Raw genomic sequence first — 26,393 nt, forward strand, 5'->3', positions numbered from 1 at the left:
GGAGGGGGAGCGAGCCCGAGGCGCAAGCGTGGGAGGGCGGGGCGGAGTTAGTGCGCCTGCGCAACCTGAGCCCTCCCAGCAGCCTCCGGCGCAAGATGGCGGCGCGGGGCTCTCCGTAGTTTCCTGTGTGAGGGAACACGAGGGACTGTGTGCCGCTGTGTTCCAGGTAACTCGGCGAGCCTTTCGGGCGTGCTGCCGTCCCAGGCCGGCTCGAGCCTCCGCCTCGGCGTTCCGTGGAGGTCAGAGGCCTAGGCGCGGTGTCGGAGGTCCCAGGGGAAGAAGGCGCCGTGCGCCCAACTCGCCGGCCTTCGGGCGCCACTTGTAACTTGGTTTTCTCCGCAGTTCCGCGTTGAGTCCGCGAGAAGGCAGAAGCGGAGCCCCGGCGGGTGCGATGGCCGCGGTGGTGGCCAAACGGGAAGGGCCGCCGTTCATCAGCGAGGCAGCCGTGCGAGGCAACGCCGCGGTTCTCGATTACTGCCGGACCTCAGTGTCAGCGCTGTCGGGGGCCACAGCCGGCATCCTCGGCCTCACCGGCCTCTACGGCTTCATCTTCTACCTGCTCGCCTCCGTCCTGCTCTCTCTGCTCCTGATTCTCAAAGCGGGAAGGAGGTGGAACAAGTATTTTAAGTCAAGAAGACCTCTCTTTACAGGAGGCCTCATCGGAGGCCTCTTCACCTACGTCCTCTTCTGGACCTTCCTCTATGGCATGGTGCAAGTCTACTGAAATGAGGGCAGGAGTGACTTAAAAAAAAGGAAGACTGGCAGGACTCTTGCCAGCAATTAACACCGTGTAGACTTATTTAGTTTTTAAATTGTTTGAATTCGCTGCTTGTTCTGTACTGTTATAATTTATATCTGAAGACAGCCTGTAATACTCTTCAGATTAAATGAAGTGTGACACCTTGTCGTCGAGTTCTTTCCTGCCTTGATGTTTAGCCACGCTTTGAAGTCGCCAAGATTTGCTCCCTGGAGAGCAGGCACTAGGCCATAGCCTGTAATTTTCTTGGATTTGCACCTAGTAGATCCAAAGGGACCTCTAGGGCTTACAGGAGAGAACATAACGTTAACATCTTAAAGACTGTTGACAGTTCGTGTTATTAAGCGTTCTCTCTGTGCGGGCATTATACTGTGTACTTCCTGCACGGGCTATGTTTTAATCCTAGCAATAACTGTGGAGTTGTTGCTGTTAAATTCCTGTTGATGCAGAACCTGAGGCTCAGAGAGGTTAGATGTCTCTGCCTGTGGTGGCTCATCTGGGAAGAGGCAGAGCCAGAATCCAGTAACGAGTCTGTTTGCTTGTACCGGATTGGGTGAAAGTACCATTCTAGCATCTCTTCCCACTAACCACTGCTTTTGGGTATGAAATGAAATCAGTTAAGTTCAGTTACCTGGTTGTGGCTAGTTATCTTTCCTATCAGAAAAAAATGCAAGCTATTCTAAAATGTGTCCTACGGCAATTAAATAGGTTATTTGGACATTTAATCAAATGAATCTGTTGCAAGTGTAATGCCTCTGAGTATATGTTCATTCGTAACCCTTTCGAAGGAAAATTTTAGAATGAAATACATGTTTCACTGAAAAAAAATATAATTGTGTTAGACTTGTAATGAGCATGTTGCACGTGGAATTTATATTCTGACTGGGGAGATTGACAGTATCCGGTTTTACAGACTATAAAAGATGCCATGAAAGAATACCCAGAAGCACTACATCTAGTTAGGCTTGGAAATGGAGTCAAGGAAGACTTGAAGAAATAACATGTCTGACACTGAACAGGTAAACAGCAGCTGAATAAAATAAGGGAAAGGGCTGCTTTGAGAAGAGAGCATGTGGCAGAGCCGCAAGGCAGGAAGGATGTGGCCTTTTATTAGACCGTGAGGTAGTCCTGACCAGATCATAGAAGTCGACCTTGATGCCATGAGCATCTAGGGGAAGTTCTGAAATTTTAGGAATGTGAATTGGCTTTTAGTTTTAAGAAAAGGATATGAAAGATTGAATTCAGAACCTCTTTCCCAGACTGTAAGATGGTCTGTGTTCACTCTGTAATGCCCCAGGCACACAGCCCTGAATCCTGGTTTGGGTTCTGGGCCACATGCTTGCATCTCATGCCAAGAAACTGAGGTCACAGTTTTACCTTCCTGTCCCAAAGAGCCCTCTTCTGAAGATCCTGACGTGCATGTTTGTAGAGCAGGAGCGTCTCTGGGAAGGAAGGGCTCAGCTCATTCCTGACGGATTCCTGCTTGATTTAGTGATTTTCCTGTTTTTGAGCAGTAAATGTGTTGAAAATGTTTAAACAAATTCATTTCCTATTTATTCTGATCAGATTTAATACTCATGGGACAAAGGGAAGGTTGATTTCTAATACTTGCCAGCATTTATCCAATGAGAAGTACTAGGTTTTTTTTGTTTGTTTGTTTGTTTTTGTTTTTTTTTTTTCGAGACAGGGTTTTGGAGGCTGTCCTGGAACTAGCTCTTGTAGACCAGGCTGGTCTCGAACTCACAGAGATCCGCCTGCCTCTGCCTCCCGAGTGCTGGGATTAAAGGCATGCGCCACCACTGCCCGGCCGAGAAGTACTAGTTTTATCAGTCTTCCTAGTCTTTTATAAATTTTTGGTTTTTTTTGATTTTTCGAGACAGGGTTTCTCCGTAGCTTTTGGTTCCTGTCCTGGAACTAGCTCTTGTAGACCAGGCTGGCCTCGAACTTACAGAGATCCGCCTGCCTCTGCCTCCCAAGTGCTGGGACTAAAGGCGTGCACCACCAGCGCCCGGCCATAAATTTTTATTCTTAATGTAGGTATATTTGTCTGCATGTTAGTGGGTATGTGCTCATGAGTGCAGGTGCAGCAAGCGCTCTTAGCCGCTGAGCCATCTCCTTTTAGCATCTGTTCAAGAGTCTCCTTGGGGCCAGCAAGATGGCTCAGCAGATAAAGGTGTCTGCTGCCAGGCCTGATGACCTGAGTTCAGTCTTCAGGACAGACTCTGACCTTCACAAGCACACTGAGGTGCATGCACACCTACACACACACACACACACACACACAAATAAGTGTAATTTTAAAAACTATTCCCATGCTTTGATTTGAATCTCTTTGCATGCATGATAACAAGGAATGTAATACATTTATTATTGCTTGTGTCTGCCTCTTTTTGTCTAATCTTACATCTTTTCCCCTACATGGGATAACCATGAAGGGGGAAAAAAAGAGGGACACATTTAAAATTGATGCCTTTTATTTTAGAAGTGTCCAAAAATACATGTCATACAGGTCCCAAAAAATGCCTGCCACCTTGACCCATTTGACTTTATATCCTCGTTGAAGGGAAGAGCCGCCCTCTGAGGAGAGCTTGTCCCTTGTGGGGAGGGTGTGGGTAAGACTAAGGGGGTCCCTGTTCAGATCCCAAAGATGCTGTGATTAGGGACTGTGGTCCCCAGCTCAAGCACCTGGGACAAGGCATGTTCCACCTTTATGATGGCCTCCCCCACTGAGAGGAACAACTGATGGAGGACAAAAGGCAGCTATGACTTTTGTCATGACTGACCCATGTCGCATTGATAGCACCCAGTATATCAGCTGGCCCACATCACGGTGCTCCCAAAGGGTATGAAATAACTTTTAGGACAATCCTAGATGGACCAATTTGGGCTAGGGACTGACACACAATTCATCAGATCCTAGATGATCAGAACAAAAGCAGACTCGTGGGCAATGGCTGTAGCCAATAATCTAAGCAGTGCCCAGAAAGAAAAAGTATTTCCCCAAAGGGTGGGAGTTAAGTTCCTGACTCACTTCCTGAGTTAGAAGCCTCATTCCACCTGTGGAGGCTGTGACGGGAGGATCATGAGTTTGAGGCAAGTCCTACAGAGGAAGACCCTGGGAGGTTTTGGTTGGTTAGTTTTTGTTTTGTTTTTAATTTAGGCAGCTGGCTTCCATAGATGAATGAGCTGTATTATATCAAGGTTATGCAGAAGGCAAGAAGTTAGGGGAAAGGGGCACAAGGCAACTTTGGCAGAGTGGGCATCCCTGTGAGAAGTTTTAATAAGATCCCTGGTCTTTCTAAGTTTGAGCCTCCTAAACCGATCCAAGGGTCGACCTAGCTAAGTTTGCTAGCCCAAAAGGAGCAGGTTAACAACAGATTTGTCAGGCAGTGGAGTGTAATGGAGACCAACAGATTAAAAGAACACTTCACAACGACCACGGCAGTGACAACCTTCCGGGTTGGTTTCCACATCAAAGCACCTGGGATTCCCTTTCTTCCCTGTCACATGACAGGTGGCTCCTAACCTTTCGGATTTAAACTGTCAGTCCCTTGAGTACACTACTCAGGCTGCTCCAGGTTAAAAATAACCCCTATTTAGCTCTTGACAAGTGTGACCACGTTATGGTTAAGATGGAGCACCCACCAACGGGAAGCATGTGAGGGCAGTGGCCCTGTGTGTTGCTCACCAGTGTCAGGGTTTAGTCCGACGCCTGACAAGAGCAGGACACATGAGCTCAGTACTTACCGACAAGAACTAGTAAAAGGTATTTTCATTCTGATAGAAAGTGAGTTGTTTGACTGTCCCCAGGCCATTTCAAAGCAGTAGGAAGAAGAGCCAGGCCAAGCTCACAGTCATGACCTTTGACCCTCTTGTTTGCTCCTGAACATAAAAATGACATGCTGGGTTTGCTTTAACAAGGAAGTCAGCTGCCTAAGTGGATCGCCCAGGCTTTCACCTTCGGGAAGCAGCGTGGCTTGGTGACATCCCCAGACAGCCAAAGGTGCCCGAGTGACATCCCCAGACAGCCAAAGGTGCCCGAGCTGCTTCCCTTTGAAGAGGTCCTGCTCTGGACACGGCTCCCTTCTGCCCCAGTAGCAACAACTCCCCTCCACCCCATTTTTTTTTTCTTTTTACTTATTTTTGGTTTTTCCAGACGGCCTGTTTCCATAGCCCTGGCTGCCCTGGAACTCACTCTGTAGACCAGGCTGGCCTCAACTCAGAGATCTGCCTGCTCTGCCTCTCCAGTGCTAGGATTACAGGCATGCTCCACTACACCAGGCTAAAAACAATTTTTTAATTTATTTTACGTCATATGTATAGGTATTTTGTTTGCATGTATGTCTGTGCACCAGGAGAATTACAGGAGATTGTGAGCCCTTATATGAGTGCTGAAATTGAACCCGGGTTTTCTGAAAGAGCCATCCTTCAGCCCTCCACCCTTTTTAGGAGGGGACATCACTATCTATTGCCCACACTGAAATTCTGAGCTCAGGTGACCCACCCCCATGTGCTGGGTCTGCAGGCCTATAGCACCTCACTCAGCTATCAGACCCCTGCTGATTACCGCCTGCATGGGCCCAGTGGAAGGATGTTTACTGTCCCTGGCTTATGGTGGAGATGCTTTCCGGAGATGCATTTTTGTCAGGCTCTCTGCAGGGCGGGTGCTGGTCCATGGACCCCACTCTGAGCTCCATAGAATGAAATGCAGTGGGGACAGAACAGGACACACAGATCAGGGACAACCTTTCAGAAAGTCCTCCTTTATCTCTTTAGCACTTCAAGGCTGAGCTTCTGAGAGCAGGAAATCAATCGGGGACTCCCAGGAATGCCCCCAGCCCCCCCCTCAAAAAAACAGCCAGAGCTAAACTGCACAGGCAAGTCCATCTCTCACCTGGGCAAGCTGATTTCCCAGAGCTACCCTAGGTTACGGGTGGGGGCTAGAACGGCTAGTGGCTCGCCTGCCTTCCCTGCCGGAATCTCACCCAGAAGCCCCTGGAGTTTGTTCTTCCCTTAAGTTTTTCCCAGGTGCCTCCTCGGCCACCCTTAAATTTTACACTCAGGGGTGGAGCTAAATGTCCCCTGGATGTCATCCAACAGCTTTTCTGAGCAGCCATCATTCTCGATCATTCTCTGCCGAGACTTGTCCGGAGCCTTGGCTAGAGGCTGGAGGAAGGCCAGGCTGTCTGGGCTGGCTGAAGTCTCTGGAGAGAGTTCCATGTGAGCCCTGGGGCCTGGTCAGCATCTCGTTTAAGCCTCTCAAACAGGAATAAAGTACAGCATGCACCGTAGATGTGTACTGCCTGAATGAATAAATGACTGTCCCGCTGGGTGCAGAGATGGGGCATGTAAACATTCTACCACTGAAGCCCCTGACCTAACCCTTTCCTGGGGGCCTGCCCCAGGGCCTCCTGTCTGCATCTGAGCCAACAGGAGGCTCCCCTCCACACAACAAAAAACCCTGGAGTTGAGAAGCCTGTTCCCAGAAGCCCCTTCCTGAGCAGGCACCAAGATGCCCTCTTCCCAGTTCAGAGCTGTGGTCTGTCCTGGCCCATCATCTCTGAGTTTGTTCTCTGCCAAGAGTCCTGGCTACGTCCTCACTGTTTGCAAGAGCTGTGGCTGCTTCACATTCAGGATGGCTTTCTCCTGGAGGCCAGGCCTTGAAGGAGGGGTGTGCGCCGAAGGCAGAGAGAGGGCCAGCAGGAACTCTGCAGCATGGCCTTTCTGAGGCAGCGCAGGCAGCCGCAGCCTCTCTCTCTGACAGTGAGCAGGCAGGCACAGCCCAAGAGAAAGAAACGCTGTCCTCGCTGCAGCTCAGATGCTTAACCATGTTCACACTGAGGGCTGGGAAGCACGGGATCTCCCACAGCAATAGGAGGCTGCACTAGACAAGCAAGGTGGACCTGCAGGTAAGGGGCTTGGGTGGGTGAGCAGCTAATGACAGCTCAGGGAGCTGCTAGACTTAGGGTCTCTCAGTCTGGGTCCCCTGCTGCAGCCCTCAGCTTCCCCCTTTCTCTCCTTACCAGCTCCATCCCAGGGAATTTCTCACCCTGCCCTGACCCAGCTCCCAACAGAAGAAGGCTACCCCAACCTTAGCAAGGCTGAAACTGGGGGCTGAGAGAAAGTCCATCCTATGCCCGGGAACACCCTCTGGAGCCAGCCAACCCCAAGCAGCCCCTCTACAGAAGCCAGTCCCCAGCCAGCTGTCCCACAGGCCCTCACCTGGCAGGCTCAAAGAGCTCCTGGCAGTTGCTATTATGCTTCCTGCTATTCTGGACCAGCTCTTGGGGATGCTCGCCCTGCTGACCCCCTTCTGGTGGCTCGTCTTCTGGCCGTTCCTGCTCAATCTCGTTGGCTTCGAGCTCCACATTGGTTTCCTCCTCCTGACCCCTGGGAAAGACATGGCCGCCACCTTCTTAGAGCACTGACAGAGATTGCACACCCAGCTGGGCCACTCTTTCCTCCAGCAGAGCAGCCTGTGGCCAGGTGGACCCGTACCAGCTGGGTTCGTTCAGGCTGCATCTTGGCAACCCAAACAAATCAATCACACAGGTCCGCGCAGCACCCACAGTCCAGGTTGCTGGGGCTGAGGAAGCACACGCTGCCTGACCCAATTCCTCATTCTGGTCCCAGTTCTTCCTAAATGCCTTCTCCAAGGGCAAGGCCAGGACTCCTTTCCCTTCCTGTCATCCCAGACCCAGCATCCTCCCATGCTGTATTCTGTGTTCCAACACTAAGTGCACATACACACACATGCACACATATCTTCCTCCGTCTGTCCTGGACCAAGTCCTTTTGTATAAGCCAGTGTTCCCATCTCACAGATGGGGAAACCGAGGCTCAAGGAGTCATAGAGCTTGTCTAAAATCACCCAGTAAGAAAGATCCTGTAGGGGCTGGAGAGATGGCTCAGTGGTTAAGAGCATTGCCTGCTCTTCCAAAGGTCCTGAGTTCAATTCCCGGCAACCACATGGTGGCTCACAACCATCTGTAATGAGGTCTGGCGCCCTCTTCTGGCCTGCAGGCATACACACAGACAGAACATTGTATACATAATAAATAAATAAATATTTAAAAAAAAAAAAAAAAAAAAGAAAGATCCTGTAAATTTATCTTCTGCCATGAGACCTGCAGACATCTTCCCCAGGTCTTATGAATCAAGTCCGGTCTTATGAAGCTGGTACACATACCATGGCACCTATACACCCCAACCCAGGACCAGCCAGATGAGGCTCCAGGCAGGGGCTGGGGTGCTCCTTGGAACTGGGGGATAAAGGTTAGCTTACTTCACTTTCTCAAACTTCTTGTCTCGGTAAAACTCGCTCTTCCTGATGAGGTAGATGAGCACCAGGTCGCAGAAGAAAGCCCCCTGCAAGAGAGTTCCAAGCTTTGACACAAAATCCTAGCTCCATAATCCTTGAGCCTGCAACAACTCAGGAGCAGGGCACTACCTGAACATAAAGAAACATCCCAGGCCGGGGCAGTGGTGGCGCACGCCTTTAAACCCAGCACTCAGGAGGCAGAGACGCAGAGACAGGCAGATCTTTGTGAGTTCGAGGCCAGCCTGGTCTACAAAAGCTAGTTCCAGAGCAGACTCCAAAGCTACAGAGAAACCCTGTCTTGAAAAACAAAAACAAACAAACAAACAAAAACAACAACAACAAAAAAGGAAACATCCCAGAAAGGAGTGATGTCCAGGGGCACAAAGCCGCTCCATGGTAGACACAGGTGAGCTCTGGGAGTGCCTCCTGATTCCATGGCCCAAGCGCACCTTCCTGCCCTGACCAAATCTAACTTCAACATATCTGCTAAGAATCTATTACCGGCCAGATTTGCACTGGGGGGCCAGGAAGGTGTGGACCACAGAGACCTAGGGACTTGCTGTGCTGCAGGAAACAAGCAGATTGTGATATAGTCATCAGCCCTGTAATGGGAATGGGATTGGGAGCAGGTGAAGGGCAGCGTTCACTCAGCCTGGGTCGCTGAACTAGAGGCCTGGAATTGCATGGCAAAGGGAAAGGCAGGCTTGTCATCACCAGGAAATGATCAGGGCCTGTGGGGGAAGAGCAAAAGGTGCTTCCGGTGGGGGTGAGAACCAGCGTGTCTGAGAATGTCTTGTAGACATTGGTCCTGGTCCTTTGCGGGGAGGCAAGAGAGCAGCAGCTGTGCTCATTTGAAGAGAGCCCTGATAGCCGGTGTAAGATGGACCAGCAGGCATCTTAACCTTGACAACAAGGACATTACAACTGTGGTCAGAAAAAGACAGGAAGCCTGAGCAGATCCAGTTGTCATGGACTAATCACCCCTGAACACAGATCAGAGCACGGTGTATGTAATGCCAGTCTGCTCCAACAGAGGGCGACTCTACCTATGGAGCAGGGATAGAGGTGTTCCTGAAGGCAGAGGAGGCCCTGAGTAGAGTGTGCCCTTCTTCCTGTCTTCCCTAGACTCCAGAAATGTCATTTATCAATTCTTCGTTCCTACATTTTCCCTCACCCTTCACCACCACCTTCCATAATACTGTGGGATAACTTTTCTGTACGCTGTGTATTTGTGTTGCTCTCGTTGGTAGATAACAAAAGCTGAGTTGGCCTATAGCCAGGCAGAATACAGCTAGGGAGGAAAGCCAAACAGAGATAAAGAGAAGAGAAGGACAAAGTCGAAAGGACAGCAGCCAGCTGCCCAAAGAGCAAGATGCCAGCAGATCAGTAGCACCACGGACATGTGGCAATACATTGATCAATAGAAATGGGTTAATTTAAATGTAAAAGCCAGTTAGGGATAAGCCTGAACTATAGGCCAAACATTCTGTAATTAATATTAAGCCTCTGAGTGATTGCTTAGAAGTGGCTGTGGGTCAGGGTGGGACAGAGAACCCTCCATTGACACAGTGCACCCTTGCCTTCACTTCACAGCTGTGTCCCCAGACTTCAGAATTTACCTACATTGAATGAGCGCTATACCTGCACACAGTGAGGCATCCCTAAGGAAGACTGCTTGAATCCAAAACACTCCACTTAGGGACCACTGTTTTGTTTTGTCTTTTGAGACTGTGTTTCTCTGTGTAGCCCTGGCTATCCTAGAACTCACTCAGCAGAACAGGCTGGCCTCAAACTCAGAGATCCGCCTGCCTCTGCCTCCTGAGTGCTGGGATTAAAGGTGTGTGCCACCACCGCCCATTGTTAGGGATCACTCTTAGTCCCTTGTCAAGACAGGCTTCCCAGTCTCAATGCAAAGTCTATCCCGGGTCCTGACAGAATCTTCTAGTAGCTGCTTGGGCTGCCTAGGCTGGGGAGAGAAGCCACCTCTGGCAGTCTTGGCAGGGAACTGGCTGTGTTGGCATGAGCTCCCAACCTGGACTCCTACAACTCCCACATTTAACCTCTTCCCCGAAGTGCCAAGGGTATGACGGGCATCTGCAGGAAGCCCTCCCTGAACTCTAGCCATTCCCTACTATGGGTGGCTAGACGCCCACCCCAAAGGATTACTAGACTATCTACCCTGCCTCTCACCCTCTCAAATGCAGGTTCTCAAACGGAGACCATTGTTGAGCAACACAGCTGTGGGAAGGTCCCACTAGTGAATGAAGATTAGGGATTCACTTAAACCAATTGCACAGGACACCCCCAAAGCAAAGAAGCCCCTGCCCCCGAATGTCAACACTGCTCAAATTGGCATAGCCTAATCAGTTTCCCATTACCAGTACTGGAGATGGAGATTTTTAGACCCAGAATCCCAAAGCTTCCAGCCCACACCGGACTGGAGGGCAATCGACCTGTGGCACACTCCACTCCAGCTCACAGTCAGAGCTACGCAGTCAGTGTCCCCTGGGGGAGCGGGCAGCGTGTGACATCACCCTTGTCCCTGTGACCTCACAGGCCTCCTGTGTGCTGGGCTCAGCATGCTCTACCTCCCTTTCCCCAGGAAGCCAGCAAGGCAGGGGAGGTACTCACGGCACCCATGAGCGCCAGCCCAGAACCTATGTTGATGACGGTAGGGATGATGCTGAATTTTCCCGCCTGTGGAACAGAAACAGCCAGGTGAGCACGGCAGGGTGGACAGCTGGATCCCAGGGCCACTCCAACCTCCCTGGCCCAGCAGCCACCAGGCACTGGAATGGGAAGCAGATCTGCGTACCTTACCGTTGACGATTACGTCAAAGCGGATGCCATAGGCTTTCATCAGGTCACGGAACTCTACCCCGTTAGGGTCACGGTAATACCTGGCGAACCTGGGGAGACAGGGCCCAGGGGATGCTCATCTGCCTGTACCTTTGCTCCATTGCAGCACAAAGTGTCTGCTTTGAGGAATTCTCAGCATTCCAGGGCCCAGACCTGCTCACTGAGGCATACACAAAAGACAAGGCTTTCCCAGTATGCTCGGTGCCAACAAGGACCGCAAGAACACTGGTGAACTTGACCCAGCAGAGGATACAGAACATAGTCAAGGTCACCAGGCAGCACAAAAACAGCCGTTACCTGAAGTTGTACCCAGAGGAGATGGATTTGGTGTGCTTGTTGTCCAGACGGTTGAAATAATAGCGTGGGTTGCATTTAGAGGCAGCTTTATCGAGGTCACAGTCCCATTCGATATGGATTCCTATCACACCACCCTTGAGACAAGAAACAGGGTGAATGCTAGAGTTGTCTGTGGGTGGACAGAAGTCACAGGCCAGCCCTTTATGAGAGTCAGACAAGTGGGCCGGAGGTCAGCTAGCTGGACTGGCCTGACCACACTTTACACACAAATCAACATGCGTCCTTGGGGATCCTTTCAACTCTTTCTACTGACATTCTAGAGTCAGAGAACCCAGCGGGTGCCAGGTCAGCCCCACACACACACCCATTCCCACTGAGTGCCTGATAAAGCCAGGCCATTTGTCACAAACAGTTCTGGAAATAGTGAGCTCCTGAGGACAAGTGACCTAATGTCCCTCCACCCTCACCTTCTCTCTGCAGAGCCCAGGTTCCCGGGGAGAGCCCCCTGACCACACACCACACACCTTCAGGGCTATATCCTGGAAGTCAGCCCCTGCCCAGCGGACAATGGACCCCAGCCGGAAGATGGGACAGTAGAGGTTCTTGGAGCTGAAGTGACAGGTTTTCAGGAAGTCTTTGTTGTTTGTTTCTAGCACATTGGCTCTAAGAGGAAGCCATGACAGGAGGGTGACATGTTCTGCTGCTGGGCCTGACCCAGGAGGCAATGGGCCCTTTGCCAGACATGATCTCTTCCCCAGCATGTATCTTATTCCCCTCAAGAACAGCGACCACCCCAAGCAGAGAAAAGGACACCCCAGGGAGGGCCCTCAGCCCACCTCCCCGCCCAATACCCAAGTCCCACCTACTTGGAGAAGTTGAACTTGGGGAAGCGAATGAAGTTCTTTATGAAAATGGTGAAGCCTTCAGCATCCTTCAGGAGGGGATCCCTGAAAACCAGGCCAGGGTAGCCTGAGCGGGAGACCTGCCCCTGCCCTCTATGACTCCCCTAGACCTACGGAGTAGGTAGGCCTCTGGCCTTGGGTGGGACCCACTGTGTAAGACTGCGTAGACAACTCCTCTGGGACCACAGGCCACAGCCACTCACGTTGGCATGGACATTGTCTCCACTGGGCACCAAGCGAAGATCTCACAGGTACCCTGGGTAGAGTTCCCCACCCGTAGACAGCGACCAGTTTTCAGCCCTGCAGGGGAGGGACAGGGGCAATGCCATGGACCTTCCTGTCCAGGTTTCTTTGCCCTGCTCCAGCCCCAGCCACGCCAGGCCCTCACCATGTCCAGCGACAACAGGCTCCCCAGCACTGCAGTCAGTGTCCTCAGAACACTCGCCATCAGGAATGCCTTCACGCTGCAAGGAAAGACAAGGATCTGCGAGGAGCCTAGGACTGGGTCCCATCAGAGATAGAAGAGGGCTCCTTCCCCGGCCTGAGACCCTTTGAAAATCTGTTTCTCGGGCTAACACAGTGGCTCCGTGGGTAAAAACATCTACCATAAAAGCCTGGCAGCCTGTTTAGTGCCTGGAAACCATGGTGAAAAGAGATAACCGGCTCTGACCTCCACGCACATGCCGTGGCGTGCACATACACACATGCACACACACACATGCACACACACATGCACATACACACATGCACACACACATGCACATACATGCACACACACATGCACGCACACATGCACACACACACATTCACACATGCACACATGCACATGCAAGCAGGCACTAATCATGAAAGAAAATGTAAAACTTTAAAAAATTAAGAAAACCCATCTCTTCCCCCCAAACCACATGGTACCATTCAGTATTTATACAGCTTCTTGGCACTCTTGGAGCAAACCAAGCCCCTGTTTCAGGAGGATTGTCACCACAGCCAGGGGCTTTCCAACCCTCCCCAACACACATGCCAAATCAAACCTCAGCACAGATGCCCTGCCGCTGGTTAGGAGTCACGATCAGGTTGGTGACCACGAAGAAAACGTTCTCCCCCTGAGGAGCCAGACAGAGTTTTGAGGAATTTCCTCCTGGCCTTTCGGGGAAGAGTCGTGGGCCTCTGCATGGGGTTGGGAACAATGGGGACCACAAAACTCGTGGTCACTGTCCATCTGTCTGGTCATCCACACTTTCCAAGTGGCTATCTTTTGTTGGGTAACTTGCAGCTTCTCAAACCCCAAGCACGTTCACCCTATAATTCTGTCCCCACCTCAGCCTGGTTCTATCTACACAGGGCAGCTATGAACAAGTTGGGGAGCTACTCTTGGGACACTGTGCCAGGTCATTCTGGGTCCCATGTGGTCTCAACAGACACATAGATCACTGAGAACAAGAGAAGCCAGGCCTGCCTGGTGCAGAACAGGAAGCAGGGACCCCATAGGGAAATGGACCTAGACAGGGTTTCTCCTGAGCAGGAGAAACAATTGATGGAGTTGCCTGGGTACTTCCTATGTGACCCGCCCCACCCCACTAGCCCAGGACCCAGGTAGAGATCTGACCTGAGATGGAATGACAAAGTCGGCTACATCCCAGAGCCGTTCTCCGAGCATAGTGGTATTGGTATAGGCCACGCCCTTGACTTTGGTGACCACAGCACTCTGCAGGGAAGTGTCAATATCTTGGTAACTCTTCTTTATCAGAAACACCCATCTGTAGACATATGACCAACAGGTAGGCTTCAGTCACAGGGCTGCGCAAGCCCAGGCTGGAGTGAGAACCATAGTAAGTCCTAGGCTGGTGGGAGTGAGAGCGAGCTCAGGGGTCACCTGTCCCATGAGCATGCGTTACTGTACTCAAGATGCTAAAGTAGGAAGATAGACAGTTGAAGGGCATTCTGGCCTACAGGATCAGACACTCTCTTTTAAATAAAATCCGAGGTTGGAGACTTGGTTTAGCGGTTAAAGCACTTGCTGCTCTTGCAGAGGGTCCCTTTCCCATTCCAGGCACCCACTCGGTGGCTCACAACCATCTGTAACTAACAGTCCCGGTGCTGGCCTCCTCAAAGACAGGGGCCAGGCACACATATGCACAGACATACATGCAAGCAAAACATTTGTGCACATAAAATAATAAAATTAGTAACTCTAAAAAAGAAGAAATTGCCAGGTGTGGAGGCATACACCTTTAATTCCAGCACTTGGGAGGCAGAGGCAGTCAGATGTCTGAGTTCCAGGCCAGCCTGGTCTACAGAGTGAGTTTCAGGACAGCCAGGGCTACACAGAGAAACTGTCTCAAAAAAAAAAAAAAAGAAAAGAAACAAAATGCCAAAGGTGGAGGGAAGAAATAAAGAAACCCAAGGGGGAGATATACTAGTCCAGGGTTTTCCTAGCATGTACAAGGCCTTGGGTTTGCACCAAAACACAAGCAAATTAGAAATAGTGAGACAGGTGGTGGTGGCACACCCGTTTAATCCCAGCACTTGGGAGGCAGAGGCAGGTGGATCTCTTTGAGCTCAGGGTCAGCCTGGTCTACAAGAGCTAGTTCCAGAACAGTTAGGACTGTTACACAGAAAAACACGCTAAGAAAAACCAAACAAATAAGTAAATAAGCAAATGAAATCTCATATTTTTTTATACTAAAAAACGAAAGTGGGCCAGCAAGATGGATCAGGAGATAAAGGCAGACATTCTGAGCTTGATCCCCACACACCTGGTGAAAGGAGAGAACAGACTCCCATATGTGTGCCATGCCACATGCTGTTCACACACAAAAACAAATAAAGAAAGTAATAAAAATATTAAAAGGCTGAAGAGATTGCCCAGGAGTTAAGAGCGTGTACTGCTCTTGCAGAGGACCTGCGTTCAGTTCCCAGCACCCACATTGACCACCTGCAACTAACTCAAGTCCCTAGGGCTCTGACGCCCTCTGACCTCCATGAGCACCTGCACACAATGCACATAAACTTATGATAAAAATGCAAAAGATAACCAACAAAACCAAATCAAAACAAAAAAAAAGAAATGTGGTCTCTTCAAATTAAAAACGTTTACACATCAAAGGACACTACCAGGGAAGAAAGTATAATTCAGGCTGGCATCAGCTCACAGCGATCTTACCTCAGCCCCTTGAGTGTTATAGGCGTGTGCCCCTCATCACATCTGTCTAAAGAGATAAATATGCCTGGACTGTATGTGTATGCTTGTGTGTGCTCTTGAGTCCAGGTACCCTTGGAAGCCAGAAGAGGGATCAGATCCTCTGGAGCTGGAGTTACCATTGGCTGTAAACCAATCAGCCAGAAAGAGAAAGAACTTTTTTTTGAAAGATTTATTTATTAATTATGTATACAGTATTCTCGGTATTCTGTCTACATGTATGTCTGCAAGCCAGAAGAGGGCACCAGATCTTATTACAGATGGTTGTGAGCCACCATGTGGTTGCTGGGAATTGAACTCAGGACCTTTGGAAGAGCAAGCAATGCTCTTAACCACTGAGCCATCTCTCGAGCCCCCCAGGAAGAGAACTTCTAAAAGAACAGCAAACACTCTTAACCACCCAGACGTTGCTGCAGTCCCTAAAAAGATAAACTTTAGAAATGAGATGGCCCTTGTCAAATGCTAAGCAGTGTTCCTGAACAGAGCCAAAGCCCCACGCACAGAACTCTCCAACTTATTCTTGTAGCTCGATATCATCCAGCTTAACCCGTCTTGGTGAAGCTGCAAACCGATCAAAAGAGGAAGATGCCAGCGCCTTGACTCATGCAGTGAGCAGCATGGCATGCTGGCTTGCTCCAGGGAGCCAGGGAAGTGTCAACCAACCTGTCCACTTCCTCGTTTCTGGGGCAGAGGTAGGGAAGCCTCGAGCCTAAGCTATCACATTTTCAGGAAACTCTTGAGAAAGCTGTGATTCTTGAGCAAGCCTTCCATTTCAGCAGAGAAATGCCAGGCCGGTCCAACCCAAAAGAGTAAGCAAATATTCAACATTCGTTCATTCCTTTCATACCTATGCCCAAGTGAAGTGACACCAGTCCCTCCCATCATGGCATCCTCAGACTGCAGGGAAAGAGAAAGAGACTCCGAGTAAATGACCATCCAGATTGGCCATGGGAATGCCAGGGAGGGACGGAGGAGTCATTGGAGCACTCAGATCTGAACAAGGAATGGAGCCACCGAGTAGGGAAGGAAAAACAGTGGCAGCTGAGCAGAGGCAGTACAAAGGCCCTGAGATAGGACACTGCCAAGTGCCTTGGCGCTAAAATCTCAGGAAATGTTAAGAATGCAACTATTAGCCACGCCTTTAATTCAGCACTTGGGAGGAAGAGGCAGGTGGATCTCTGAGTTTGAAGCCAGTCTGCTCTACAGAGTAGTTCCGGGACAGCCAGGGCTACACAGAGAAATCCTATCTTAAAAAAACAAACTAAAAAGAAAAGGGGGGGGCAACCATTAGAAGGCAGCGAGGCTAGGTCAGGACTGCCCTCCCAGGAGCAATAACTATACATGGTTTAATGAGGAAAAGAGAGTGAATAGCCACTGTTCTCCGTGGCTGCCTCTCTCCACCTGCGCCCTCCTCTCTCCCTAGGAGCAAGGAAGACCAAGGTCTAGCTGTTAAACCCCCAACAAGCTGCCCCTGGGCTGGCGGGCCCACATCCTGCTAGGTGAGAAGGCAACAAGGGGACAGTAGAGCTGCTGGACACTGGAGAGGCTGCCCGTGTTTCCCGTGAGCTAACCCTGAGTTCCAGAACATGCCAATCTGATGAGCTGGCCCAACCAAGAGTAAGTCAGTGATGCTCCGTGCTTATAAATAACCTGCTGGGTGCCTGGCCCAGCTGTCAGGCCAGAACCCAGGGAGGCCTCTGGGGGGCAGCTGAGCCCAGAGTCCTGGCATCCCTGCCTGTTGGCCATGGCTCTAACACTGAGCGCTTCAGTCCTGGGAGAAGGGGCTCCCTACAACAAGTAGCTTCAAACCAAGGTACCCAGTTGCCCATCCCACGTTTCACAAGGCGTAGAGTGTCCACTTTTCACCTTCCCACCCTACATCCAAGCGCCCATGAAGGCCGACTCCCCAAGGCCCCTGTGTGTCTACACCTTCCCCTCCCCATCACCCTGGCTTGAAAGAAGTGCCCGAGAACTCACATGAGCAAGTACAACAGGATGGTGAGCTGCAGCAGCCGGTAGAGCAGCCCCACCTTCTTGCTCTTGGCGACCACGAACTTTGCGGTCTTATAGTCGAACAGCGACTGGGCGAACCCCTTCCAGGCCGCCTGGCCCATACCTCCGGCTCACTCCGGCCGCCTCTGCCTCCTGCCGCCCCGCGGCCAACCGAGTACCCTTGCGTGCGCTGCCGCAGTCCCGGACGCGCGGCTCCAAAGGGCGTGAGCCGGAGGGCGGGCGCGCAGACCCGGGCGCGAGCACCGGGACGCCGGGAGGACCCCGCCGCCGCGGGGAGCCGGACTGCAGCGAGCGCCCAGCCTGGGATGCGGCCACCTCCACTGACACGGCGACACCACCGAGCTGTGCCTCCGGCTACTGGCCCGCAAGGACGCGCGCACCGAGTGCGGAGGCGAGGAAAGAGGGAAGGTGCTTTCCAAGGCGTCTCTCCCGCCCCTACCTCCTCCCACGGGACTCGCTCGAGGGGAACCGGGTGGGGAAACAGAGGCAGGATCCAGGAGGGACAGAGAGCACAGGAAGTGTAGGAAGATGAGTAGAGACAGTCACTAGTAATGACTACTTTCCAGATTGCCCTGGCCTCGCTGCTCACGGTGTCAGACAGGCTTGTAGGTCCCTAGCCGCCTGTGTCTGCTGTAATCCAGGGGGTGTTATGCCCACTTCTGCGACTGCGGGCTTAAACACTACAAATTTCTGGGGTCAAGGGCCAGCGGCCCCAGTCTGGTATGGGAAAAACCAGGGCACTAAGGTTTGGGGCCCTAAAATATGCTTAGAGTTCCCAAAGAAAAAAACTGGTCTCAACGCCATCCTCTGAGGCTGAACCAAACAGGGAGGGAGAAGAGGTCCCTGGAACTGAGCTTTGGAGCTGGTGTAGACTGGGGTAAGCTGTCTGTGGCAAAGGGCTGGGCGACTAGAGGCTTCCTGCGCTATGGGTCTGCATGCAGTAAGGGGCTGTGTGGTGAGAGATTACCGGGCTGTGTGTGTACTGTGGGACTGTGCATGGTGTGGGGCTTTGGTGGGGGGCTGTGTGGTGATGGGCGCTGTATGTACTGAGGGGCTGGGTGTGGTTGGGGGCTTACGGGCCAGAGCTAAGGGGCGAGGGGCTGTGCACACTATTTTTTTGCTCCTCTGTCTGAGCATTCCACCCCTGCTCCTCTCCTGGCCCTGGGGCTGACTCTCTTGCCCAGTGGGAAGCTCGTTCTCAGAAACTACCGACACTAGAGGTTGAAGACAGGTTGAAGCCCACCGGTGTGATCTCTAATAATGAAAGTCTCAGGGAAAGCCAGGTGGTGGTGCACATCTTTAATTCCAGTGCTTAGGAGGCAGAGGCAGATGGATCTCTCTGAGTCCGAGGCCAGGCTGGTCTACAGGAGAGTTCCAGGACAACCAGGGCTATACAGAGAAACCATGTCTCGAAAAAAAAAAAAATCACCATCTCGGGGGAAGGTCTACAGTTTTGCAACTGGGAGGAGAGGAAGGGGGGGCAAACTGTGGTTGGGATGTAATATATGAGAGAATAAATTAGAATTAGACATATTCCTGGGCTTTGCCCTTGAATGTCCCATTCATTCTAGGAAAGGGCATAGAGATCTACATGTTGTTCTTAAAGTGTCATTTGGAAACCATGCCTTGTTATAACTTCAAGCTCAACCCAGCCAGTTCCTCAAAAAGGCTTATTTTCATATGCCCAAAGTAACTCCCACCCCCACCTCGTCCCATGACCCCAATTTACTCCTGGAGAGCGCTTTTTTTTTTTTTTTTTTTTTTTTTAACTTTTCAAGACAGGGTTTCTCTGTGGTTTTGGAGCCTGTCCTGGAACTAGCTCTTGTAGACCAGGCTGGTCTCGAACTCACAGAGATCCGCCTGCCTCTGCCTCCCAAGTGCTGGGATTAAAGACGTGAGCCACCACCGCCCGGCTGGAGAGCACTTTTTTGTTGTTGTTGTTGTTGTTTGCTTTTGTTTTTCCAGACAGGCTTTCTCTGTGCAACCCTGAGCTGTCCTGGAACTCACTCTGTAGACCAGGCTGGCTTCAAACTCACAGAGATCCTCCTGACTCTGCCTCCCGACTGCTGAAATTAAAGGCATGCACCACTATGCCAGGCTATCTGCAGAACACTTTCTATACCTGAGTTCTCACTAATTATGCTTCCTGTGTCCCCCGACAAGACACACATGCTTCCTCCCAGTGCTGCTTCTATTCTGGCTCAAACCTTTACCGGCACCTATTGTGAATGTCATGACAGGAAGACATGCTAAAGAGATGCTTATGCCTGCCCTCAGACTGTCTGAGGATTGAAACAGGTTCCCAGGGGCCTCATGCTGGGAGGAAGGGAAGGCTGAAGCCTGGTGCCTGCTAGAGACCTCTTTCAGGATGGGATTTCACACAGTTCTCAAAGCTTCTCGAATTGCCTTGCAGAAGAGACAGCTAAGAATGGTGGAGGGCAGGACCACATCATGAGCAGGATGGCTTCGTTATGCACACTCCTGCCTCCTCTAAAGGCTGGGAGAAGGCTGTGGAGGGGGGCTGGGAGTTTGCTGGATCTGTTTGTTCCTCATCGAATACATCACCCTCTGCTTTTCACTATAACTTGTCTCATAGGCTTGTTGATGACAGGTGGTCAAAGCTAGCTCCTTCATGCCATCGGGGCCAAGTCTCTAACCCTGACAACTCCAGTCATCTTCTATTTGCTGCTGGAGAGGCCAGAATGTCAGGAACCTGCCCTTTGACCTGTTAGAGTGGCCACTCTGGCTTTAGAGACAGAAGCCTTGCTCTACCGTACCTTCCTACACACACACTGCATCGCTGAAAGTGGGCTGCAACTTCCAACAGAACTATCCAGAAGCTCGAGAGACCTTGAAAGGTATTTAGAGAGGAAAGGGTTACCTCCTTCTTATACCCAGTGGCTAGTCATGACATCAGTTTATTGCGTCTTTCAAAAAAAAAAAAAAGTGTGCACAGGTACATACAATCAATCAATAAATAATACAATTTAATTTGAAAGGAAAGGATAAATTCCAGAGTGTATTTCAGAAGTCAGGGTAAGCATGCTTTCTTGAGGGTAATGTTCCAAGTGTATGCCTGTATCTGACATTACAGTATGTATCATAATTTTTCCTGGGGTTTAGTTAAAATAATGTGGGGTATATATTTAAGTTGTGCCCCAGAATATCTGGACTCCATCTCTACATTTGAAGCCAACTCACTGGGCCACAAGCTCAGACTTGACACCCTCTGTGCCCAAAGGGGAGAGGAGTGCTCTAAAAACCTGAGTCTGAGTACTGCCTTTAATCCCAGCACTAGGGAGGCAGAGGCAGGCGGATCTCTGTGAGTTCAAGGCCAGCCTGGTCTACAGAGCTAGTTCCAGAACAGGCTACAAAACTACAGAGAAACCCTGTCTCGAGAAAAAAACAAAATGAAACAAAACAAAAACAAACAAACAAAAAATCCAAGCACTGGCTGTTCTTCCAGAGGTCCTGAGTTCAATTCCCAGAAACCACATGATAGCTATCAAAGGTCTATAATGAAATCTGGTGCCCTCTTCTGGCATGCAGGCAGACAGAACACTGTATACATAATAAGTAAATAATCTTTAAAAAGAAAAAAGTCTAAGGAAATTACCACAATTATTGCTTGCTCTTCTCTCCTCTTCCTCTTTTTCTCTTTTTGGTGGCAGTTTTTATAATGCTGGAGCTCCCACCTGAGGCCTTGCACTGAAAGCTCCACCCCTAGCCCTCGCCTGCCTTGAGGAGCCATTTTCTTTGATTTGACTAGCCCCATATCAAGAATCTTAGTGTCCCACAATGCCCTGGTAAAATAATCCTTGTCCCTACTGGCATAGTAAGTCTTTCAGAGCGTTGAGTACCTGCAGAGCCCTGGTAGATGGCTTCCCTGCCTAGATGAGTCCGCACAACCTCTCCCACCATCATTTGACCATCCTGACTGCCCCTCAGAGCTTAGATGTACCCGTGACCATACTGTTCGTGAGCCACAGCTCCTAGGAACAGGAGTACTACCAAGTGCCTCTAAATGTCACTCCTGGAGTCGGGTCTTCAAAGATTCCTCCCTGCCTTCTCACCTCTCAGCCTCTCCTCCCCCAAGTGCCCACCATGCCTCTTTACAATGAACAAGGTCTCCAGAAGTCAAGGAGGAGCAGCCAGAGCACCACTCTCTTTCACATGCCTGCATCTGGTCAGCTGAGCTCAGACATACACTCTGTGGAGAGGGGAGTTAGAACACAGATTCAACAGGCCTTTTTATTTTCCTAACATCTCCCTTCTCCTAAGACCTGGCACACTCTAAGTCTATTTTCTCCCACGGCTTGGACAGGCTCCTGGTATCTTGCTCAGCTGTGAGTCCTGGGATAGTTTTACTGTAGAAAACACAGTGCCACTACTGGAGAGACAGCTCAGTACTTGTTGTGGCCAGGCAGAGGTGGCGCACGCCTTTAATCCCAGCACTAGGGAGGCAGAGGCAGGTGGATCTCTGTGAGTTCGAGACTAACCTGGTCTACAGAGCGAGTTCCAGGACAGGCTTCAAAGCTACAGAGAAATCCTGTCTCGAAGAGAGAGAGGGAGTGAGAACTTGTTGCTCTTACAGAGGACCCAGTTTTGGTCCCCAGGACACCACCAAAAGGTGGCTCACAACCATCCATAACTCCAGTTCCAAAATATCCCATGTTCTCTTCTGACTTCTGCAGGCAATGGGCATGCACACACATACATGCAGGCAAAACACTCATACATATGAAACAAATCTTTTTTAAAATGGTTAGAAGAAAAAAAAAGTCACCTTTGGTAGAGGTCTCTGCAAGATTAAGTAACTCTCCTTCAGAGTCCCAGGATCCTGGAAGGCCCAGGGCCAAGTGTGAGAAAGTTTGTATGGCAGGAAAGGGTTCACCAAGGGCAATCTGTTCTCTAATTTCCCTTTGCTCTAAGAGGGCCTACTATGACCAGCATATTTCATATCAGGTATTTCTGATCCATGGAAGAACTTGTAATTGTGGGGCTGTTTCTTAAATTATTCTCTCTCTCTCTCTCTCTTTCTCTCTCTATCTTGTGTGTGTGTGTGTGTGTGTGTGTACGTACATGTACTATGACACATATGTAGAGGTTAGAGGAATCTGTTCTCTTTTTCCACCATGTGGGTTCTGTGGATTGATCTCAGGTGTTCAAGCTCGGCAGCAAGCACCCTTGTAGAGGACAAGAGGTCCTTGTGCACACAGAGACCTGGAGAAGCCAGGGAAAGTTAAATGTGCAGACTTACTTTTGACAAAGGAAGATGAACTTCAAAGGAAGTTTCCCAGTCTTCATGAACACTCAAAAAGGCTGTAGTTTACAACCTGGTGATCCTTTGTTATCCTTGGAGCCGGAATTTATCCACCAGAATTAATGTTCTGTTTATCCCAGACCCTTTCCCTCTAAACCTTGAGCATTGCTTCTAAATCCATAAAAGCAATCCTTATGAGTGATGTCACTTGTCCTTTACAACAGCCTAGGTGACTTCTGTGTTATCTTAGGACCAGGCCAATCCTGACTCCCAGTATTTACCTCAGTACTTCACCCTAGACCCTAAATCTTGAGCACTGCTTCTGAGTCAACAGTACCCATCTTTATGAAAGAAACCAGATGTACTTTGTAAAGAATTTCAGTGTAACCAGGGGTTGGTGTGACCTTTAATCCCAGCTCCCATGAAGCAGAAGCAGGTGGATCTCTGACTTCCAGGACAGCCTGGTCAACAGAGTGAGTTCCAGAACAGCCAGAGCTATATATAGTAACCCTGTCTCTAGAAAAAAAAAATCCAATGTAAACATGTCTTAAGCTTTGTCATGCTCACTGGACTGAGTTAACTGTCATCAGCAAACTTTTTTTTCCAAAATTGTGCTGTGCTTAAATAAACAACCTGGGGTTAGACTCTAAAAGTTTGGCCCAGCCCCAGCTAAGTTTGGCCAAACGGAGTTTCATTCTTACGTCACCCGATTCTTTTCCCTGCTGACCATAGAGCCTTCAGGGACTCCCGCCCCCACCTACCATACCCTACCCACTGAGCCATCTCACCAGGCCCTCATAAATTTGTTGCTAATGTTCCTTAATTGCAGACAAGAAGAAAAAGGAAGCTCTTTGCTGTGGGAAGCATGCTTGTGACCACAAGCCATCTTAATTGACAGGTTGGTAATTATTACTTAGCTCCAGTAGCTGATCTGAGGAGAAACTAAACAAAGATACCAAACACTTCAAAACAGGCACACGACTGGCCCAGTGTGGGAGTGGTGGTGCACGCCTTTAATCCCAGCACTTGGGAGGCAGAGGCAGGCGGATCTCTGTGAGTTCGAGACCAGCCTGGTCTACAAGAGCTAGTTCCAGGACAGGCTCCAAAACAACAGAGAAACCCTGTCTCAGGAAAAAAAAAAAATAGTGGATTTCCAAGTCATCACTCTCTTGTAATATAATATACTCAATAACTAAAAATAATAATTATTTAAAGAGTACAGTAAGTTTGACAGATAAGGACCCAGCTTGGTGGTGCACGCCTTTAATCCCAGCACTCAAGAAGCAGAGCCGGGGAAATCTCTGAGTTCAATACCAATCTATACACACATACATGTTCATATACATACAGATAAATAAACACATACACTTACTTAAAAATAAAATAAATCTTTGTTTAAAAGAATATAAAAGAGTCAAGCTGGGTGGGGTGGCACTTCCCTTTATCCCAGCATTTACTTGGCAGAGGCAGGTGGATCTCAGTGAGTTCAAGGTCAGTCTGTTCTGTATAGTGAGTTCGGACAGCCAGGGCTATGTAGAGAGATCTTACCTCAAACAAAACAACAACAACAAAAGAATATAATAATATGTTTAAATAGGAATAAAACTTTGGCCTATCAGTCATCGAAACACATGGCAAATTCTGGAAAATACATACACACTAGAGGCACTGCTGTAAAAGTAAATTTACTTAAGAGATAAACGTGTCCAAGCTTCCCTTTTGCACAATGCACAAACACTATGGGGACAATGTGTGGCTGTGAACAACACTCTATGGTTTGTTCAATGTTCCTAGGTCGTCCTAAGGAGAGTATGTAGCAGACCCTGGGCGTCCAGTCCAGGCTCTACTCTTCCTCCAACAGACTGTCGGCCTCCAGCTGGGCCCTCCGTATACTCTCCAAGTTCAGCTGCTGATATTTCCTCTTGAAAAAGCCACACTGAAACAACAAGGAGGGAAGCCTCATGACGGACCTGAGGTGGCCACCTGCTTTAGAAACAGTCTTCAGACTGTCGCTAAACAGCTCCAGACTCCTGGCTTCTCTTTCCTCCCTCTGCCGTCCTCCAGGCTTTCTGGGCCCTCCCTGTACTTTCCCTCAGTGCTGCCTGCGTGGTGCTCACACCGCAAGGAGAGCTGACCTCCCAGGGCCCTCTGACCTACCACAACACTTAAACACCTTTAACTTAACTAACTTAATCAGTCATGCCAGATGGATCTAATCCTCTTTCGGGGAGCATGCTGAAGACAGCCCACAATGCTAAAGACAAATATCACAAATATCGTACACAGTCTCCTACAGGAGCTCAGGATCTAGGAAGGGGGAGGGGGATGACACTGAGGCTTGATGACTGGAAGCCAGCACAGAGCTTCCAGGAGCCTGGTTAAGCCTTCTGAGGAGCTGTGTGAAGGGGGGGGGGGGACTGGTGCTTCTAGCACGGGCACTTGCAAGCACCCCAACAGAGAGGCGTGAACCTATTTAGGGAATGGGTCAACTGGTCTGGGGAAAAGAAGCAAGACTTACAGGTGTGAGAGGCAGAGGCCAGGATGTAGAAGGCCTCAAACAACACTAAGAAAGTTTGGACTCTGGGGCAGGGAAAGATAAAGGACTTTAAAAAACAGGTGACAATCAGCTCTGTCTTAGGAACATCTCTCTGTGCTCAAATACTTCAATTTTTTTGTTTTTTGTTCAAAACTTTTGTTTTTTCAGAGAGTCACCGTCAGGCTCATCTGTCCAAACAGGACACATAGCTTTAAGAACAAAGAAAAGAGCCCACAAGGCCAGGGTAGGTGCACTAGGTCTGAGCTTAGCTGTCCTCAAATGTACTGAAACCAGTACCAGAGTGGCATGCCTTCTCCTTCTTACAAACAGCAGGAGTGGACTGACCTCGAACAGAATGGCTATAATCACAACCAGGAGCAGGAGGCCTCCAATACTGCTGCCAATGATGAGGGGCAAAGAGTGGAGCTCCTCGGCTTTCAGGAGGATGACAGTGATCTGGATAAAGAGAAGTCCGATAAGTCAGTAACTTACAAGGGCAGAAGAGAGCCCATGTTATTTTAAGGACCAAGAGGTAAGGACCTGGTAACAACCTGCATATTGATCAAGACTGATGGGACGGCAAAAAGCTGAGCGTCCCCTGACGCAGCATTTTCCATCACCTCAAACCATCTTCTGATCACAGCGCTTTACAAGAAACTATTCTGGTCTCCGGTCTGGATGAGCTAGGTCATCGGGGGATGTGACCTTGTCCTAAAGGTGGGCTGCCAGTCTGAGAACTCTCTCACAGCAGCTGTGTCCCTCTGCGTCCTTGATCCCTATGGTCATAGTCTCCAAGTGGTGACTTGTTTAAAGAGCTCCGAGTCCTCTTTAACTCAGATCTGACAGACGTTCTTAAACCTCGCACACATGCCTAAAGTCTCTGTAATACATTTTCCTACAAGAAAGGTCTGGCAGGGGTTACCCTGTTCTTCATCAGGCCTAGTGCAGCCCTCAGGGACACCATAAGAGCAAAAGTAGGCCCATCCATGGCGCCGCAGGGCTCTTTTGTTAGGAATCATCCCCATCAGGTGTTTTCCTAAGCATCTCTTCAGCTCAGGAGTCTTCTCTCACCCTGATAAGCTGAAAGGCTCTACGGATCCGCTTCCTGACAGGAGCCTGCCCTTCTGGGTAGTGGCCAGTGCATGCTGCCAGGACACAGTTAAAGCCAGGGGTCATCATGACTCTCTGTTGGAAGACACTGAGTTCCCTTCAGGCCAGTGCATAGCCACCAAGGTCAGGCATGCTT

At 49.9% G+C, this 26,393-nt stretch overlaps 3 protein-coding genes across 12 annotated transcripts in view; 1 reads left to right on the forward strand and 2 right to left on the reverse strand.

Moving 5' to 3' along the window:
- The first annotated feature begins 38 nt into the window (after nt 1–38).
- Emc6 (ER membrane protein complex subunit 6) lies at nt 39–905 on the forward strand. Of its 2 annotated transcripts, none has more exons than XM_050162837.1 (2): nt 39–166; nt 343–905. In XM_050162837.1, exon 2 carries the CDS (start codon nt 392–394, stop codon nt 722–724), a length of 333 nt encoding a protein of 110 aa, XP_050018794.1. In that variant the 5' UTR covers nt 39–166; nt 343–391; the 3' UTR covers nt 725–905. The 2 variants fall into 2 exon arrangements, with proteins under 2 accessions (XP_050018794.1, XP_050018795.1); XM_050162838.1 differs by having other exon boundaries at nt 73–239.
- A 155-nt stretch (nt 906–1,060) lies between these two features.
- Nucleotides 1,061–17,736, reverse strand: P2rx5 (purinergic receptor P2X 5). Of its 8 annotated transcripts, none has more exons than XM_050162826.1 (13): nt 17,313–17,732; nt 13,743–13,893; nt 13,168–13,239; nt 12,525–12,600; nt 12,340–12,436; nt 12,101–12,181; nt 11,759–11,897; nt 11,235–11,368; nt 10,894–10,987; nt 10,710–10,775; nt 8,043–8,125; nt 6,980–7,147; nt 1,061–2,257 (listed from the first exon to the last, which is right to left on the reverse strand). In XM_050162826.1, exons 1-13 carry the CDS (start codon nt 17,447–17,449, stop codon nt 2,215–2,217), a joined length of 1,341 nt encoding a protein of 446 aa, XP_050018783.1. In that variant the 5' UTR covers nt 17,450–17,732; the 3' UTR covers nt 1,061–2,214. The 8 variants fall into 8 exon arrangements, 7 of the variants coding, with proteins under 7 accessions (XP_050018783.1, XP_050018781.1, XP_050018780.1 ...); XM_050162824.1 differs by lacking the exon at nt 1,061–2,257 and adding an exon at nt 5,041–6,060 and having other exon boundaries at nt 11,759–11,843; nt 17,313–17,731; XM_050162823.1 differs by lacking the exon at nt 1,061–2,257 and adding an exon at nt 5,041–6,060 and having other exon boundaries at nt 17,313–17,726.
- A 6,544-nt stretch (nt 17,737–24,280) lies between these two features.
- Itgae (integrin subunit alpha E) overlaps nt 24,281–26,393 on the reverse strand; it is a 57,327-nt gene continuing 55,214 nt past the window's right edge. For both annotated transcript variants that reach the window (XM_050162821.1, XM_050162819.1), the window contains 2 exons: nt 25,493–25,603; nt 24,281–24,547 (listed from right to left, as the gene is read on the reverse strand). In XM_050162821.1, coding sequence (XP_050018778.1) covers nt 24,455–24,547; nt 25,493–25,603 — 204 coding nt within the window. In that variant the 3' untranslated portion in view covers nt 24,281–24,454. The remainder of the gene's footprint in view (nt 24,548–25,492; nt 25,604–26,393) is intronic.

The sequence above is a fragment of the Alexandromys fortis genome, unplaced genomic scaffold (genome assembly GCF_014885135.2).
Source record: "Alexandromys fortis isolate MF-2015 unplaced genomic scaffold, M_Fortis_MF-2015_v1.1 scaffold_84, whole genome shotgun sequence".
In the NCBI taxonomy this organism is placed as follows: domain Eukaryota; kingdom Metazoa; phylum Chordata; class Mammalia; order Rodentia; family Cricetidae; genus Alexandromys; species Alexandromys fortis.

Coding starts and splice junctions, on each gene's coding strand:
- Emc6 (XM_050162837.1), top strand. CDS start 392: ATGGCCGCGGTGGTGGCCAAACGGGAAGGGCCGCCGTTCATCAGCGAG.
- P2rx5 (XM_050162823.1), bottom strand. CDS start 17,449: ATGGGCCAGGCGGCCTGGAAGGGGTTCGCCCAGTCGCTGTTCGACTAT. Junction 12,601..13,167: donor GGCAGGGCATCTGTGCTGAG/GTTTGATTTGGC, acceptor CTTTCCTTGCAG/CGTGAAGGCATTCCTGATGG. Junction 8,126..10,709: donor GGCTGGCGCTCATGGGTGCC/GTGAGTACCTCC, acceptor ACTCTCTTGCAG/GGGGCTTTCTTCTGCGACCT.